This window comes from Cheilinus undulatus, linkage group 18 (genome assembly GCF_018320785.1).
Source record: "Cheilinus undulatus linkage group 18, ASM1832078v1, whole genome shotgun sequence".
Lineage (NCBI taxonomy): Eukaryota > Metazoa > Chordata > Actinopteri > Labriformes > Labridae > Cheilinus > Cheilinus undulatus.
The window spans coordinates 43,281,486-43,296,165 of NC_054882.1; the positions used below are offsets into that span (position 1 = coordinate 43,281,486).

The 14,680-nt window shown below is 39.6% G+C and overlaps 1 protein-coding gene across 1 annotated transcript in view; it reads left to right on the top strand.

The window, feature by feature from the left end:
- The first annotated feature begins 3,951 nt into the window (after positions 1 to 3,951).
- LOC121526592 (calpain-1 catalytic subunit-like) overlaps positions 3,952 to 14,680 on the top strand; it is a 26,105-nt gene continuing 15,376 nt past the window's right edge. Inside the window, exons 1-9 of the mRNA XM_041813238.1 lie at positions 3,952 to 4,188; positions 6,382 to 6,451; positions 6,540 to 6,655; positions 6,751 to 6,884; positions 6,984 to 7,158; positions 9,709 to 9,783; positions 9,879 to 9,964; positions 12,201 to 12,275; positions 14,541 to 14,680. The exon at positions 14,541 to 14,680 is cut by the window's right edge and continues 21 nt beyond it. Of these exons, the coding sequence (XP_041669172.1) occupies positions 3,952 to 4,188; positions 6,382 to 6,451; positions 6,540 to 6,655; positions 6,751 to 6,884; positions 6,984 to 7,158; positions 9,709 to 9,783; positions 9,879 to 9,964; positions 12,201 to 12,275; positions 14,541 to 14,680 (1,108 nt within the window). The remainder of the gene's footprint in view (positions 4,189 to 6,381; positions 6,452 to 6,539; positions 6,656 to 6,750; positions 6,885 to 6,983; positions 7,159 to 9,708; positions 9,784 to 9,878; positions 9,965 to 12,200; positions 12,276 to 14,540) is intronic.

Sequence of the window (14,680 nt, forward strand, 5' to 3'; positions counted from 1 at the left end):
AAAAAGCAAATCAAGATTGGTACTAGGGGTGTAAAGGTATGTGTATTTGTACCGTACTGATTCGGTACGGTACAGACGTGTGCCGAACGGATACATGTGGAGCGAAGCTCAAACACAGAACACCAGAGAACAACAACAACTCACTGTCACACCGTCCTGGCAGCCACAGCAAACCACAGCAACAGCCTGAATATTCCCAGATAACAGTGTCCTGTTTAGGAACTCTCTGTTTCCCAATAAAATACAGAGACTAAAGACTAAAGCTCCACCTCCTCCACCCCAGCCTCCTCCTTTATAGACTAAAGCTCCATCTCCTCCACCCCAGTCTCCTCCTTTATGGACGAAAGCTCCATCTCCTCCACCCCAGCCTCCTCCGTTATAGACTAAAGCTCTGCTCACGCTCATATTCAGATTCATACTACTATGGATTCATTGGTTCTGAATGTGTCCATCTACGTGTCCATCCATATGAGGGTTTCTGGCCATGAACTCCCTGAAAGTCAAAGCAGCTGCAGACTAACCCAGTAATGCAATGAAATGGTTAAATGTCTGATGAGTGTTCCTGACTGATTGTTGGTCATAATAGGGTTTTTTTTTCTTGAATTTGTTGAAAAATGCAAAAGTTGAGCAATGTAATAATAATCACATATTAAATTGCAATATTTCGGGGAAAAAAAAACGCAATTGGATTATTTATGCAAATGGTTCAGCCCTAGATGATTCGTGCAAATTTAGCTCACAAAATATATTATTCCGTGCTCAGAGTTTCCCACTGTTCATTCAGAAGTGAGGCACAAATATACCTCCATGAGTAATAATGAGAGAGAGGGAGAATGAGTGCAGCAAAGAAATGAAGCTTATCTGGCTGATGCAGCGTTTTACTTTCCTAAAAACTTAATAAAAACCTTCATTGTATAGAATAGGGACCCCTAGGCTACCACGTATACCCCCTATATCTTAAACCAGCCCTGGGTTCTCATGCTGTAAATCCCCGCCCTACTCTAGTCTGCCCTCAGCAGTGTGGGGAAAATCCTCAGGTTACCTCTGGTTCAGTTTCATAGATGAACACACTCTGCTGACAGAAGGAGCCTGAGGCTTTCTGTCAGTCTTAAAAGAACTGGGCCCAACCCATCCTCTACAAATACTCAGGAGAGGCAGGTAAGGTAAGAATGAACGTTTTATTCACTTTTTAATACATGATGGACTATGAATCTTAACTTTCACTCACCCATACGTGCATAGAAGAGTGACATTTTTAGATCAGGTTTAAAACTTTAAATAGAAACATGGCTGGAAAATATTGTTTCTATAATCTTAGGATAGCACTGTTAACTTTTTCTCTTGCTTTCACTCTCTGTCTCTGTATGTTTGTATATATATATATATATATATATATATATATATATATATATATACATATATATATACATACATATATATACATATATATATACATACATACATACTTATACATACATATATATATATGTACATACATATACATACATACATACATACATACATATATATATACATATATGTATATATATATGTATGTATATATGTATTTTTTTTTTTAGAAAGTGATTAATTTATCTGTTTAATAAAAAGGTAACTTTTAGAAGTGGATTTAAAAATCCTGCATCCTACAGACATTTCTCTATGGCACACTAGCGTGTGCAGGCACGCCTGTCCTAGCATGCATCACTGAGGGACTGAGCACGGCCCTCCGAAGATATGAAATAAATGATAAGAATCCAAACGAACAAACAGAAAAGAGAAACTAAAGTTGTTTACTCTCGGGCAGTTTCTTCATGGCTTAAAGGGATATTTCAGTATTTTTGAAGTACATGTCAATACACCACGTTTAGTTTTTCAGTTAAACTCATGGAAGTTTTGTGTCTCAGGGCTCTGTGGATCACTGAGATCAGTCTCAGACACCTGTGATCATTAGTCTGCCAGGTGAGCGTAATTAAAGGAAAACTACTGAAAAAGGATGTTCCACATTATAAAGCAGGCCACAGGTTTCAGCAATATGGGAAAGAAAAAGGATCTCTTCTGCTGAAAAGCCTCAAATAGAGCAATGCCTTGGTCAAGGAATGAAAACATGAGATATTTCAGGAAACTTCAGCGTGATCATCGTACTGTGAAGAAATGAGTGTCTGATTCAGAGCACAGACGGGTTCCTGCAGATAAAGTCATGATGAGGAAGTTTCTGACAGACCAGTTCATCAGATTAAGAGAGCAGATGCTAAAATGCCATTACAAAGCAGCAAACAGGTATTTGAAGCTGCTGGTGCCTCTGGAGTCCCACCAACCTCAAGGTGTAGGATCCTCCAGAGGCTTGCAGTCGTGTATAAACCTACTATTCAGCCCCCCTAACCAATGCTCACAAGCAGAAACGGTTGCAGTGGGTCCAGAAATACATGAAGACTCATTTTCAAACAGTCTTGTTGACTGATGAGTGCCGTGCAACCCTGGATGGTCCAGATGGAGGAGTAGTGGATGGTTGGTGGATGGCCACCATGTCCCGACAAGGCTGTGACATCAGCAAGGAGGGGGTGGAGTCATGTTCTGGACCAGAATCATGAAGAGAGAGCTGGTAGGCCCCTTTAGGGTCCCTGAAGGTGTGAAAATGACCTCGGCAAAGTATGTAGAGTTTCTGACTGACCACTTTCTTCCATGGTACAAAAAGAAGAACCGTGCCTTCTGTAGCAAAATAATCTTTCTGGCTCAGGAACAATCCTGGCTCCATTCCTGTTCACACTGTATACATCAGACTTCAAATACAGCACTGAGTCCTGCCACATCCAGAAATACTCTGATGACACTGCTATGGTGGCATGGATCAGAAATGGACATGAAGCTGAATACAGGGATCTGATAAGTGCCTTCAGACTGGAGTCACAAAAACTGCCTCCTACTCAACACCTCAAAGACAAAGGAAATGATCATAGATTTCAGCAGATCCAAACCCGCTCTTCAGCCAGTGAACACTTGTGGCGTGGACATGGAGGTGGTGACATCATATAAATATTTAGGTGTACGCCTGGATAATAAGTTGGACTGGTCTAAAACCGTAGACTTCATCCACAAAAAGGGGCAGAGCCGCCTCTTTTGCCTCAGAAGACTCCGATCAATAGACATCTGCAGTAAGATGCTGCAGATGTTTTATCAGTCTGCTGGGGAGGCAGTGGAAAACACAAGGATGCAAGGCGTCTGAACAAACTGGTGAAAAAAGCTGGCTCTGTTGTTGGAATCAAGCTGAACTCATTGGAGGATGAGGAGGAGAGACGCGCACTGAGCAAGGTGGAGGCCATTCAGAGAAACATGGATCATCCACTTCATATCTCCCTCAGTGAGCAAAGAAACAACGGTGGTGGACGCTCCTGTCCCTGCGCTGCAGGACAGAAGATTTAGAAAATCTTTCCTACCATCAGCTATTAGACTGTATAATTCTACAGTAAACAGATGAGACTCCCAGACGACTGAATTTCCCTTCAGGGATAAATAAAGTTGTTGTGTTGTATTGTAATGCTGCAGATTCAACACATGACCATTTTCACTTCTTTACAAACTATAAAATGTTCTGAAACTCTGAAGAAAACAGTTATCATTGGGAGGTTTGTTTGATAAAACCTGAGTTATGCTTTAACGGTTGAAGACTTTTAGACTATTTAGAAAATCAGAGAAAAATATCACTTGCATGATAAATTGGAACACGGTGTACATGCAGCCCAACCCACAATGGCCTACAGTACAAAATTCATTGAGCAGTTTTCTTGTCTTGTGTCTCAAAAAGAGCCTGTTATTCAAATCTGAAGTCTGCATGGAGTTAATCTGAAGTCCTGCAGCATCTTCAGGGTTATTGAGTGTTTCCATAGTTGTTTCATTACCTCTGTCGTTTTTATGAAACAAGTTCATCTCCTTTTCAGAACAGAAAGTGCAGCCATGCCTCCCCCAGGTGTGTGTATGAACATCATCAATGCGCGGCGCAAGAGAGATGGTTATGGAACTTCAGCCAACCCGGAGAAGTTCCTCAACCAGGACTTCGAGCAGCTGAAACAGTACTGTCTCATCCGGCAAGTGAGATTTGTGGATGATATGTTCCCCCCTGACAGGAGATCCATCGGTGACGGGCTTCTGAGCCCTGCTGACTTAGCCAGAGTCCAGTGGCTAAGACCAATGGTGTGTATTTTCAATGTTTTTAGTGTTTTCACTCTAAATTTGAAGGGTTGAAAGTTCCTACTTATAACCCAACATCTCCAAACATGAATTATTTGGCTTTTAAAATACATAGAATAAGGCAAAACTGTACAGTTTTTCTATCATCGTAAGTAAGTAATCACATCTCTTCCTTTGGTTGAACTGTTCCTTATTTTGAACAGGATATTGTTGTAAAATGTTTTACAGAGGGTCAAAAATGGTTCTGCTTCTCAGTTTTATCTACTGAACCACCAACCCTCTCAAATAACCATTCCTTTAGAAGTTTTAATTCTTCATTACCTCCACCAAGGGGGTCATGTGATCGGCAGGGTTACTTTGTTAGCAACATAACTCAAAAAGCTGTGGATGGATTTTGATGAAATTTTCAGGAAATGTCAGAAATGGCATAAGGAAGACCTGATTAGATTTTGGGAGTGATCCAGATCACCGTCTGGATCCAGGAACTTTTTAAAAGATTCTGTACTATTGAGAGATAGGGCTAATGGCGGAGGTCTGCGCCCTCTGAGTGCTTTTCTAGTTTAAATATATAATCTTAAATGTGTCTTTTAAAGAAAATTAGATATTGTATTATTCTAGTTCAGTGCCGTGAAAAAGTATTTGCCCTCGTTCTGATCCTGATGTTTTTACATATTAATCACACTTAAATGTGTCGTATCATCAAACCAATTTTTGCTCTCACAAAGACAACCCAAATGAATAGAAAACAGTGTCTGAGTGATTATTTGGTTTTTAAGGGGGGAAATAATCCAAACCTATCTGACCTTGTGTGAAAAGTAGTTGCCCCCTTGTTAAACCATGAGTTAACTGTGATTAACCACAGTTCTTGGAAAGCTGAGTTCAGTCTCTCTGTCCACACCCAGACCTGATTACCTCCAGATTAGCTGAATGTAGAAATCCCTGAAATAGAAGCTGTCAGACAAAGTGAAGTAGGCTACAAGATCTCAGAGAAAAACACATCATGATTGAAATCCATCAGTCTGGGGAAGGTTACAGAGACATTTCCAAGGTTTTAGGGCCATTACCCACAAATGGAGAAAACTGGGAACAGTGGTGAACCTTCCCAGGAGAGGTCGCCCAACCAAAATGACTCCAAGAGTGCAACGAAGACTCATCCAGGAGGTCCCAGAAGAGCCCAGAACCACATCCAAAGACCTGCAGGCCTCGCTGACTCAGTTAAGGTCAGAGTTCATGACTCAACCATCAGAAAGACACTGGGCAACAACGGCATCATGGGAGAGTTACAAGGCCAAAACCACTGCTGACAACAAAGAACACAAAGACTGATCTCACATTTGACTACAAACATCCTGATGATCCCCAAGACTTCTGGGAAATATTCTGAGGACTGACCAGACAGAAGAGGAACTTTCTGGAAGGAGTGCAGCCCGTTACATCAGGAGTAAAAATAACACAGCATTTGATAAGAAGAACATCATGCCAACAGTAACAGACATGGTGGTGGCAGTGTGATGGTCTGGACCAGGACCTGGACCACTTGCTGTGATTGATGGAACCATGAATGCTGCTGTCTACCAGAAAATCCTGAAGGCCAACGTCCGGCCATCAGTTCACGACCTCAAGATCAGGCTCTGTTGGGTCGCAGCAGGACAACGACCCCAACATACCATTAAGTCCTCCTCTGAGTGGATCAGAATAAACAGAATTAAGGTCTTGGAGTGGTCTAGTCAAAGTCTGGACCTAAATCCAACTGAGATGCTGTGGTGTGACCTTAAACGGGCAGTTCATGCTGGAAAACCCTCCATTTTGGCTGAGTTCAAACAGTTCTGTGAAGAAGAGTGGGACAGCATTCCTCCACAGCGATGAGAAAGACTCATCAGCAGTTATCACAAACGCTTGATTTCAGTTTTTGCTGCCAAGGATGGAACAACCAGGTGTTAGGTTCAGGGGGTGATTACTTTTTCACACAGGGACATAGAGGTTTGGATTTTTATTTTTATTATCCCCATCATTCAGAAACTGACTTTTCTATTTACTTGGGTTTTCTTTGAGAGACATAAAAATTGGTTTGATGATCTGAAACATTTAAATGTGATAAATATGCAGGAAACATCAGGAATCAGACGGGAGGCAGATACTTTATCACAGCTCTGTATATGTGAAAGCTGTGCTGATACTTCACTCTCTCTGTTTCAGAAACTTGTTCAGAGTCCCTGTTTTACGGTTGACGGAGTTTCCAGGTTTGACTTTGGTCAGGGTCTCCTTGGTAAGAAGTTTCCTTCGTTGTTTACAGTTCTCCACTTAAAGATATTCAGAGGTCAGACACACATCTGACAGCTTCGTTTCTCCACCAGGAGACTGTTGGTTTCTTGCATCTATTGGGGCGCTCACATTCCAGAGTGATATCCTCAAACAAGTCGTACCGGATCAGAGTTTTGACGAGGACTACTGTGGCCTGTTCCACTTTAAGGTAAACCAGTATCAGTGTAAATGGAATTCATGCTGAAGCTGGTAAATCATTCTGGTAAATTCTGCCTCTCATTCTCTTCATTCTGATCAACTCAGTTCTGGAGATTTGGCAGATGGGTGGATGTCATTATCGATGACAAGCTTCCAACAGTCAATGGCAGACTGATCTTTGTTCACTCCAGAGACCCAGCTGAGTTCTGGCCCGCTTTACTGGAGAAAGCTTACGCCAAGTATGAACACGGTGTCGTGTTTCTCACAGATAAAACTCAACATCTGAGAACGATCAGTCTTTTTTAACCTGTAGCTACTCTGACTGCTGCTCCTGTCAGGGTGTGTGGTTCCTACAGTGACATGAGTGCTGGAACTCCTGCTGAGGCCATGAGGGACTTCACCGGTGGCGTTCACATCTGCGTCCAGCTGAAGAATGCGCCACACAACCTATGGGATCTGATGTACCGAGCCGGCCAGTCTGTGTCCCTGATGGGTTGTGGAACACCACAGGGGGTAGGCACTGATTTACCACACACACACATACACACACCAGCTGCCTCTGTTTATTTCCATGCATGGTGGAACACCAATTAGGATTTTAAAAGGTGAATAAAAACAGATGGAAATGTTTGCTACCTCAGTGAATGCTGATTGGTTGGTTGATTGGATGTGATTCTGCACCTTTAAGCTGCCGACACTTACAGATCAGGAACCTCAAGCAGAAGCAGGCCTCTTTGTTCTCATGTGGAATAAGATGAGTTTCAACAGGTCAGGTACAAAAGCTCATTCATTCAGAAGTGTAACACCTGAACAGGTGAGGATTCAGCCACAGGCATGTTAAAAAGACAGCATCACACAGGAAACAAACTGCTTTAAATGTCACACTGGACAAGCTGAAAATACTCAGACTTTTTAGTTAAAACTGATGATGTCAAAGCTTTAAAGTAGTGGAAATACATTTTCTCAGAAAAACAGAGCTGAAATAGTTAATTGGACTTTTAAGTTAATACATTTTTATTTCTAACAGCCTCCAGTTGTGGGGTCTTACAGGGTCGTAGTAACAGAAAAGCACTGCCTGATCAGAGCTGCCAGAAAATAAAGCCTGCCAGTTTTCACCTCCTAAGACCCTGAGTCCACATCTGGGGACATTACCTTACATTATAGTCGTCATTTTTGGAGTTAGAATTCATGAGAAAAGTTTAAGGGATTTGCTTGAAATGCTGGGATATTTCCTGTTTGGATATTTGAGGTAATTTGTTTGGAAATTGTCAAGTTTTTTATTATAAATTTAGAGGATATTGTATATTTCAGAGAGTTTTTTGTTTGTTTGAGTTTCTTTGTATTTTCAGGGGAATATGGGAAATTTCTAACCAAAATTTGGGGGAACTGTATTGGAAATTTGGGTTTTGGGATTGTCCTTTGACATTTTCAGGATTTTTATTTTTAAAAATCGGGGTTTTTTTATGTTTCCATCATTTTCATAGAATTTTGGATAATTTTTCTGAACATTTCTAGAATTTGCCAAGAAATTTAAGAGGGGATTTACTTTTATATTTGGGGAATTTGCTTGAAATTTTTCATAAATGTTTGTGGAATTTTGGGAGAAATTTTTATTGGAATTTTAAGGCTTTATGAAACGGGTGCCAAACTCAAGGCCCGGGGGCCAAATCCGGCCCGTGGTGCAGTTTTAGCTGGCCCACAGGATCATATCATACTTTCATTAGAACTGGCCCGCAGGTCTGAAGAGTTCCTCCTGTATAGAAATATAAATCTAACCTTGAAGATTTAAAAATTTTTTGTTACATCATAAAAGTTTGAAAAGGTAAAAATAATGAGATTGAAAATAAGGAATGCGGGACAGAAATTAATTTGTGTTTTCATTTAAAAATTTCAATTTGCATCTGAAAAAAATTCTGACTTAAACTTAGAAGTTTGACTTTTTATCCCATATTGTGAACTTTCAAATTCCAATTTTAAATTTCAAGTCATATTTTGAAATTTCAAGATGTTGATTTCAAATTTAATCTCATATTTTGCCCTTTTGAACTTCTAACTTTGAATTTTAATCCCATATTTTGACTTTTTAAACTCTAAATTTAGAATTTCATTGCATATTTTGACCTTTCAGATTCACAATCTTAAATATTGAGTTATATCTTGACCTTTTAAACTCAACATTTTGATTTTTTCTCATATTTTGACCTTTAAACTCCTGATTTTAACTTTTTATCTCATATATTTGCCTTTTGAAAACATTATTTTCACTCTTGATTTTGTATTCTGACCTTTTTTTTACTAATATTTTGACTTTTTATCTCAGATTTTGAGCCTTTAAACTCATCATTTTGATTTTTTAAAAATCTCATAATCATTATCATCAGTTTTTCTCCCCCTTAAATGTATTACCTGTGAAAATGAGGTTGGCAGTTTATGGTTAAATGTTGACCCTGTTAGACCCTCAGGTTAGACCTGAATTCAGAATCCGGCCCCCGCGGTGGCTGAGTTTGACACCCCTGATTTATGAGGCAGTTTCACTGAAAGATCTGAGGACTATCTACAGAAATATTTGGGTGCTTTTCATGGGATACTCTGACAATATGTTTAAGAATTTTCAGATAAATCTTAGTTTTTATTTTATTATTATTTTATGGAATTTGTTTGGGTTTTGGAAAGGAAAAAGTCCAATAAATTCCTGTTCAACAACAAGGCTGATGTATGAACTTATCAGACGGTACTTAACCCAAATAAGTGGGAGAAACTAAAAACGCTCTCCTAACAAAGACTCAGGTCTCTGTAGCACATGCACTAAACATGCACTTCATTTAAGTAGGTCAGTTATGCTTGAGGGACTCTTCCTGTCACACTTCATTACTGCTCGTTTATGGAGCTGAAATCTGACATTACATTGAAAAGAGTTTAGTTTACAAGACATAAAGTAGTCCCCTTCATGTTATGTGAAGTTGTAATCGTTGTCCCAGTGATGAGGAAGAAAATGAAGAAACATTGGTCTTCTATAGAATATTACAGGATAATATTTTCTCACAATAGTTTCTTCTTCTTTAGGAGACGTCTGAAAACACTGTCCTGCCAAATGGACTGGTCCAAGGTCATGCCTACACTGTTACTGGAGTCAAACAGGTGAACACACGGCGGTTGTTCTTCACACCTAGGATATAAATATATATATTTATATATGATCATTGAAACCGATTTCTCTGAAACGTATTGATCAGGTGATGAGCCAAGGGGTGCTAGTACATCTGGTGCGCTTATGGAACCCGTGGGGTGAAGGCGAGTGGAAAGGGGACTGGAGTGATCGGTAAGACTGCCGCAGACAGAAATAAAAGGTCAAATAAATGGGTACTTACTGTTTTAGTCAGAGAAACCACTGCTGCCTGTTGGTATTTATTGACAGTTTACTTCAGAATAATCACAAATGTAAAGGTTTGTAGCATTTCATTCAGCTGAAAACGACCTGTGGCTTTGAAGGAAAATATTAAAGACCCTGTAAAGTGTGAATCTGTAAATCGGTATTCAGGTCTGTTGTATGACAGCTCACTGTGTTATGAACCCCTAAATCCAATTTCAGATTCAAAATCGTGAAAAATGAGGCAGTAAAATCTGCTCCAGGATGGTGTGGGCGTGTCTGTTGAATGAGCTGAAGCCACGCCCACTCAGGAGAAATACAATCCTCTCAGATTTAAAAAATGTTAAATCTAATTTGAGGAAAGCTCTCACTCCATTATCCTGCCTCTTGACCTTTTGTTGACCTTAGAAGAAGAGCCAAAGTCTGTTTCCTGTCTCCAGTCTCTGTTCTGGTGCTGTCAGTGATCCATAGACCACTGAGGCTGATAGATTTGGTAAATTTACCTCACAGTGAACATTAAAACAGCATTTAACTGACTGTTCACTTTAATAAAGGCAGAGACATCAGCTAACAACAGACTGGACTGAGATGAACTGCTCTGTGGTTTTAGATTGGAGTGTTAGAGGGACGGGGCTGGTGACATCATGAGTCCACATATTGGCCCCGCCCACATTAAACCCAGCCAGGGAGGGGTGAAAAACTTTCTAAGTCCCATGTAGATCTCAGAGTTTTCACATGTTTACAGAAACCAGATTCACACATTTCTAGGGTGTTAGGACAAAAAACTTTGGATTTCACTTTGCAGGGACTTTAAAAGCCCTAGTGGGACCACATTTGGTCCTGCTCACCTTGATCCAAACAAACCTGCTCTGTGCTGTCTTATTGTGCACATAAATAGTCATGTTACACATCAAATTAAACAGAAGAAGCTCAGCTACAAGCCCAAATAAACCATTTTTACCTACACTACATCCAACTTAAAAAGGACTCAAATCAATGACCGCATATCAGAGTGGCTGTAGTGCTACCTAGCCAGACACATCTGCCCCCTACAGGATGGTGCCTGGTACTACACACACAAAAGCCCAACCTCTACTGAAAGTTCTACTCATGTTTGTGCAGTTTCCATTTGTTTCAACAGTTTCTTTTTGTTTCTTCACTTTATTTTGTGTTGCTTTTTGTGCCGTTGAAAATAAATCTGCTCCTCTTGGTGTCAAACTTTAGTTCCTTTGTAAGACTTCCTCTGAAAGGGAACTTTATGGAGGTCTGGGTGACGGGGGGGGGGGGTGATTCCATGATGCAGTGACCACCTATAATGGTATATGAGTAAAGAAAAGTTTGATACCTGAGATTTTTTAACTAAAATCTCTCTTATTTTGTCCTGATAACCCTCTAGTGCTCTAGTGGCTTGAAAGTTCAAAGAGGTAATGTCAAAATGTGGTGCTTTGACCTACTGGAGAGTTTTGGACTTCAGCTGCATTATTTCTATGATATATATATATATATATATATATATATGCTAAAACTGCAAAAAGAATTAGGTGAAAATGAAATTTTTCATTTGCCAACTTGATTCTCTCTGATCCAGTAACATATGTACACATATTTTCACTTCTGAATAAATTTCACAAGTGCCCTCTTCATAATGGTACCTGGAACATTCAAATAGACCCTGTAGTTACAGACTCATACTCATTTAAAGATATGGATATTTTGAGCAGTAGCCTAATAACAGAGGCCAGGGATAACAGGTTAAAGTCAACTCTCAACTAAAAGTTTGTTGGCTGAGTGTCAGCAGTGTGTAAATCCAAATGACTGGAATAGTTTAATACAGCCGGGCCCTCCACAGAGGATCCACTGCCATCATTCTGTATGTTAATGGGAGAATGTGTCATGTAGTGCTGAAGTAGAAGAAGAAGAGCCAGTTTACCACTGAACACCCAGGCATGTGATGTCTGCACACTCTCACAGCACAGAGCCTTTCTTTTCTTTGGCAGTGAGGCGCTGCACAGTAAAAACTGTCAGTGTTCATTATTTAAGGGCGCTCCAACAGGTCAGTCAGCATGAACTATATACACAAAACATTAACTACCAGCACAGCTTTCAGCCACTGAAACTTTAACAATAAAGAGAAAATAATGTACAGTAACAGAGATAGGGTTTTCTCTCTGACTCCTGGATTCCACAGGTCCCCTTTGTGGCACACTGTCAGCCCCCAAGACCGAGAGATGTGCCTCGCCGTGGTTGAGGATGGGGAGTTTTGGTAAGGATGTTTCATTTACAATTATTATTGAAATATTTGTTAGATTCAAATGCAGTTTGAATGTTTCATATAGAGAGAGTACTAAAAGTATTCACTTGAGCTGGTGCATAAATAAGGAATTAATAAAAATACACACAACTTAAAACATGAAAATACAATAAATACTTTGAATTGACCACCACTATTTATTTAAATGTTTCACCTATGAAAACATACCATAAAAATATCCATTAATATTGTTTCATACAGACTGAAATCAAATACTTGGTTATTATTTAGGTACTGCATTGCTCTAGGTCAGTGATACTCAACACTCTTCTGTGATGATTCGTGACTCTTTTGTGATGATTTATGACTCTTTTGTGATGATTTATGACTCTTTTGTGATGATTCGTGGCTCTTTTGTGATGATTCGTGACTCTTTTGTGATGATTTATGACTCTTTTGTGATGATTTATGACTCTTTTGTGATGATTCGTGGCTCTTTTGTGATGATACGTGGCTCTTTTGTGATGATTCGTGACTCTTCTGTGATGATTCGTGGCTCTTTTGTGATGATTTATGACTCTTGTGATGATTCGTGGCTCTTTTGTGATGATTCCTAGCTCTTTTGTGATGATTTATGACTCTTGTGATGATTCGTGGCTCTTTTGTGATGATTCCTGGCTCTTTTGTGATGATTTATGACTCTTGTGATGATTCGTGGCTCTTTTGTGATGATTCGTGGCTCTTTTGTGATGATTCGTGACTCTTCTGTGATGATTTGTGGCTCTTTTGTGATGATTTATGACTCTTGTGATGATTTGTGGCTCTTTTGTGATGATTCGTGACTCTTCTGTGATGATTCGTGGCTCTTTTGTGATGATTTGTGACTCTTGTGATGATTCGTGGCTCTTATGTGATGATTCGTGGCTCTTTTGTGATGATTCGTGACTCTTCTGTGATGATTTGTGGCTCTTTTGTGATGATTTATGACTCTTGTGATGATTCGTGGCTCTTTTGTGATGATTTATGACTCTTGTGATGATTCCTGGCTCTCTTGTGATGATTCGTGGCTCTTTTGTGATGATTTATGACTCTTGTGATGATTCGTGGCTCTTTTGTGATGATTTATGACTCTTGTGATGATTCGTGGCTCTTTTGTGATGATTTATGACTCTTGTGATGATTCGTGGCTCTTTTGTGATGATTTATGACTCTTGTGATGATTCGTGGCTCTTTTGTGATGATACGTGACTTTTTTGTGATGATTCGTGGCTCTTTTGTGATAATTTATGACTCTTTTGTGATGATTCGTGGCTCTTTTGTGATGATTCGTGGCTCTTTTATGTCATAATTTGAAATATTATTCCCCAGAATATCTTTAAAAGGAGAAACTTCAACCTCAGAAATTATCCACTGCTTGCCACATTAACCAGTTTGTTGCCCAACCTTTTTTGCCATTTTTTTTCCCACTTTTATCATTTTTACGTGCTTTTAGAACATTTTTTCCACTTCTTTTTGCCACTTTTTAGTTGTTTTTGCCACATTAATCATGCTTTTTGCAATATTCAATTACTTTGCCTTTTTTTTGCTCATTTAAGCTGACTTTTGCCATTAAATGCCACTTTTCCCCATTTTTTCTACTTTTGCTACACTCTTTGCTGCTTTTTTCCAATATTTCCCACACTTTACCGCCTTTTGCCCTTCACTTTTCACTATTTTTTTTTACATTATTGCCACTTTTTGACCATTTTTGCCACCTTCCACTCATTTGTATTACCACTTTAACCTTTTTTTTCTACTTTAATCATTTTTTGCTGCTTTGGGCACATTATTTGCCACTTCTTTTTGGCACTTTAATCCTGCATTATGCTATTCGCAGTTGTTTTCCCTTTTGTCGCCCATTTAAGCTGAATTTTGCCATTAAATGCCACTTTTCCCCATACTTTGCTACTCTTTGCTGCTTTTTTCAATTTTCCCACCTTTTTACTGATTTTTTTTGCACATTTCTGTCACTTTTCACTAATTTTTTTCCATGTTTTGCTGCCTTTCACCAGTTTTTCCCACCTTAAACTTTTTTTTAACCCTTTTTTTGCCACTTTTCCCCCCTTAGATGGAACTCTCTCAAAGGTATTTTTCAGCTCTTCGGCTCTTTGGTTGAGCAGGGTTGAGTATCGCTGCTCTAGGTTGTCCAGCCTCAAGTTAACTATTCATTTAAAGTGACTTTCTTTGATCACTCAAGTTAATCTCCAATTTTAAAAAATCCATGATTATCATCAACAGGATGACCATGGAGGATTTCTGCAGGTTTTATATGGATCTTGACATCTGCTGCCTCTGTCCTGACTTCCTTGATGGGACCTCTTCATGCCACTGGAAAACCTCGGTCTATGAGGGCAGATGGGTCGCAGGGACCACTGCTG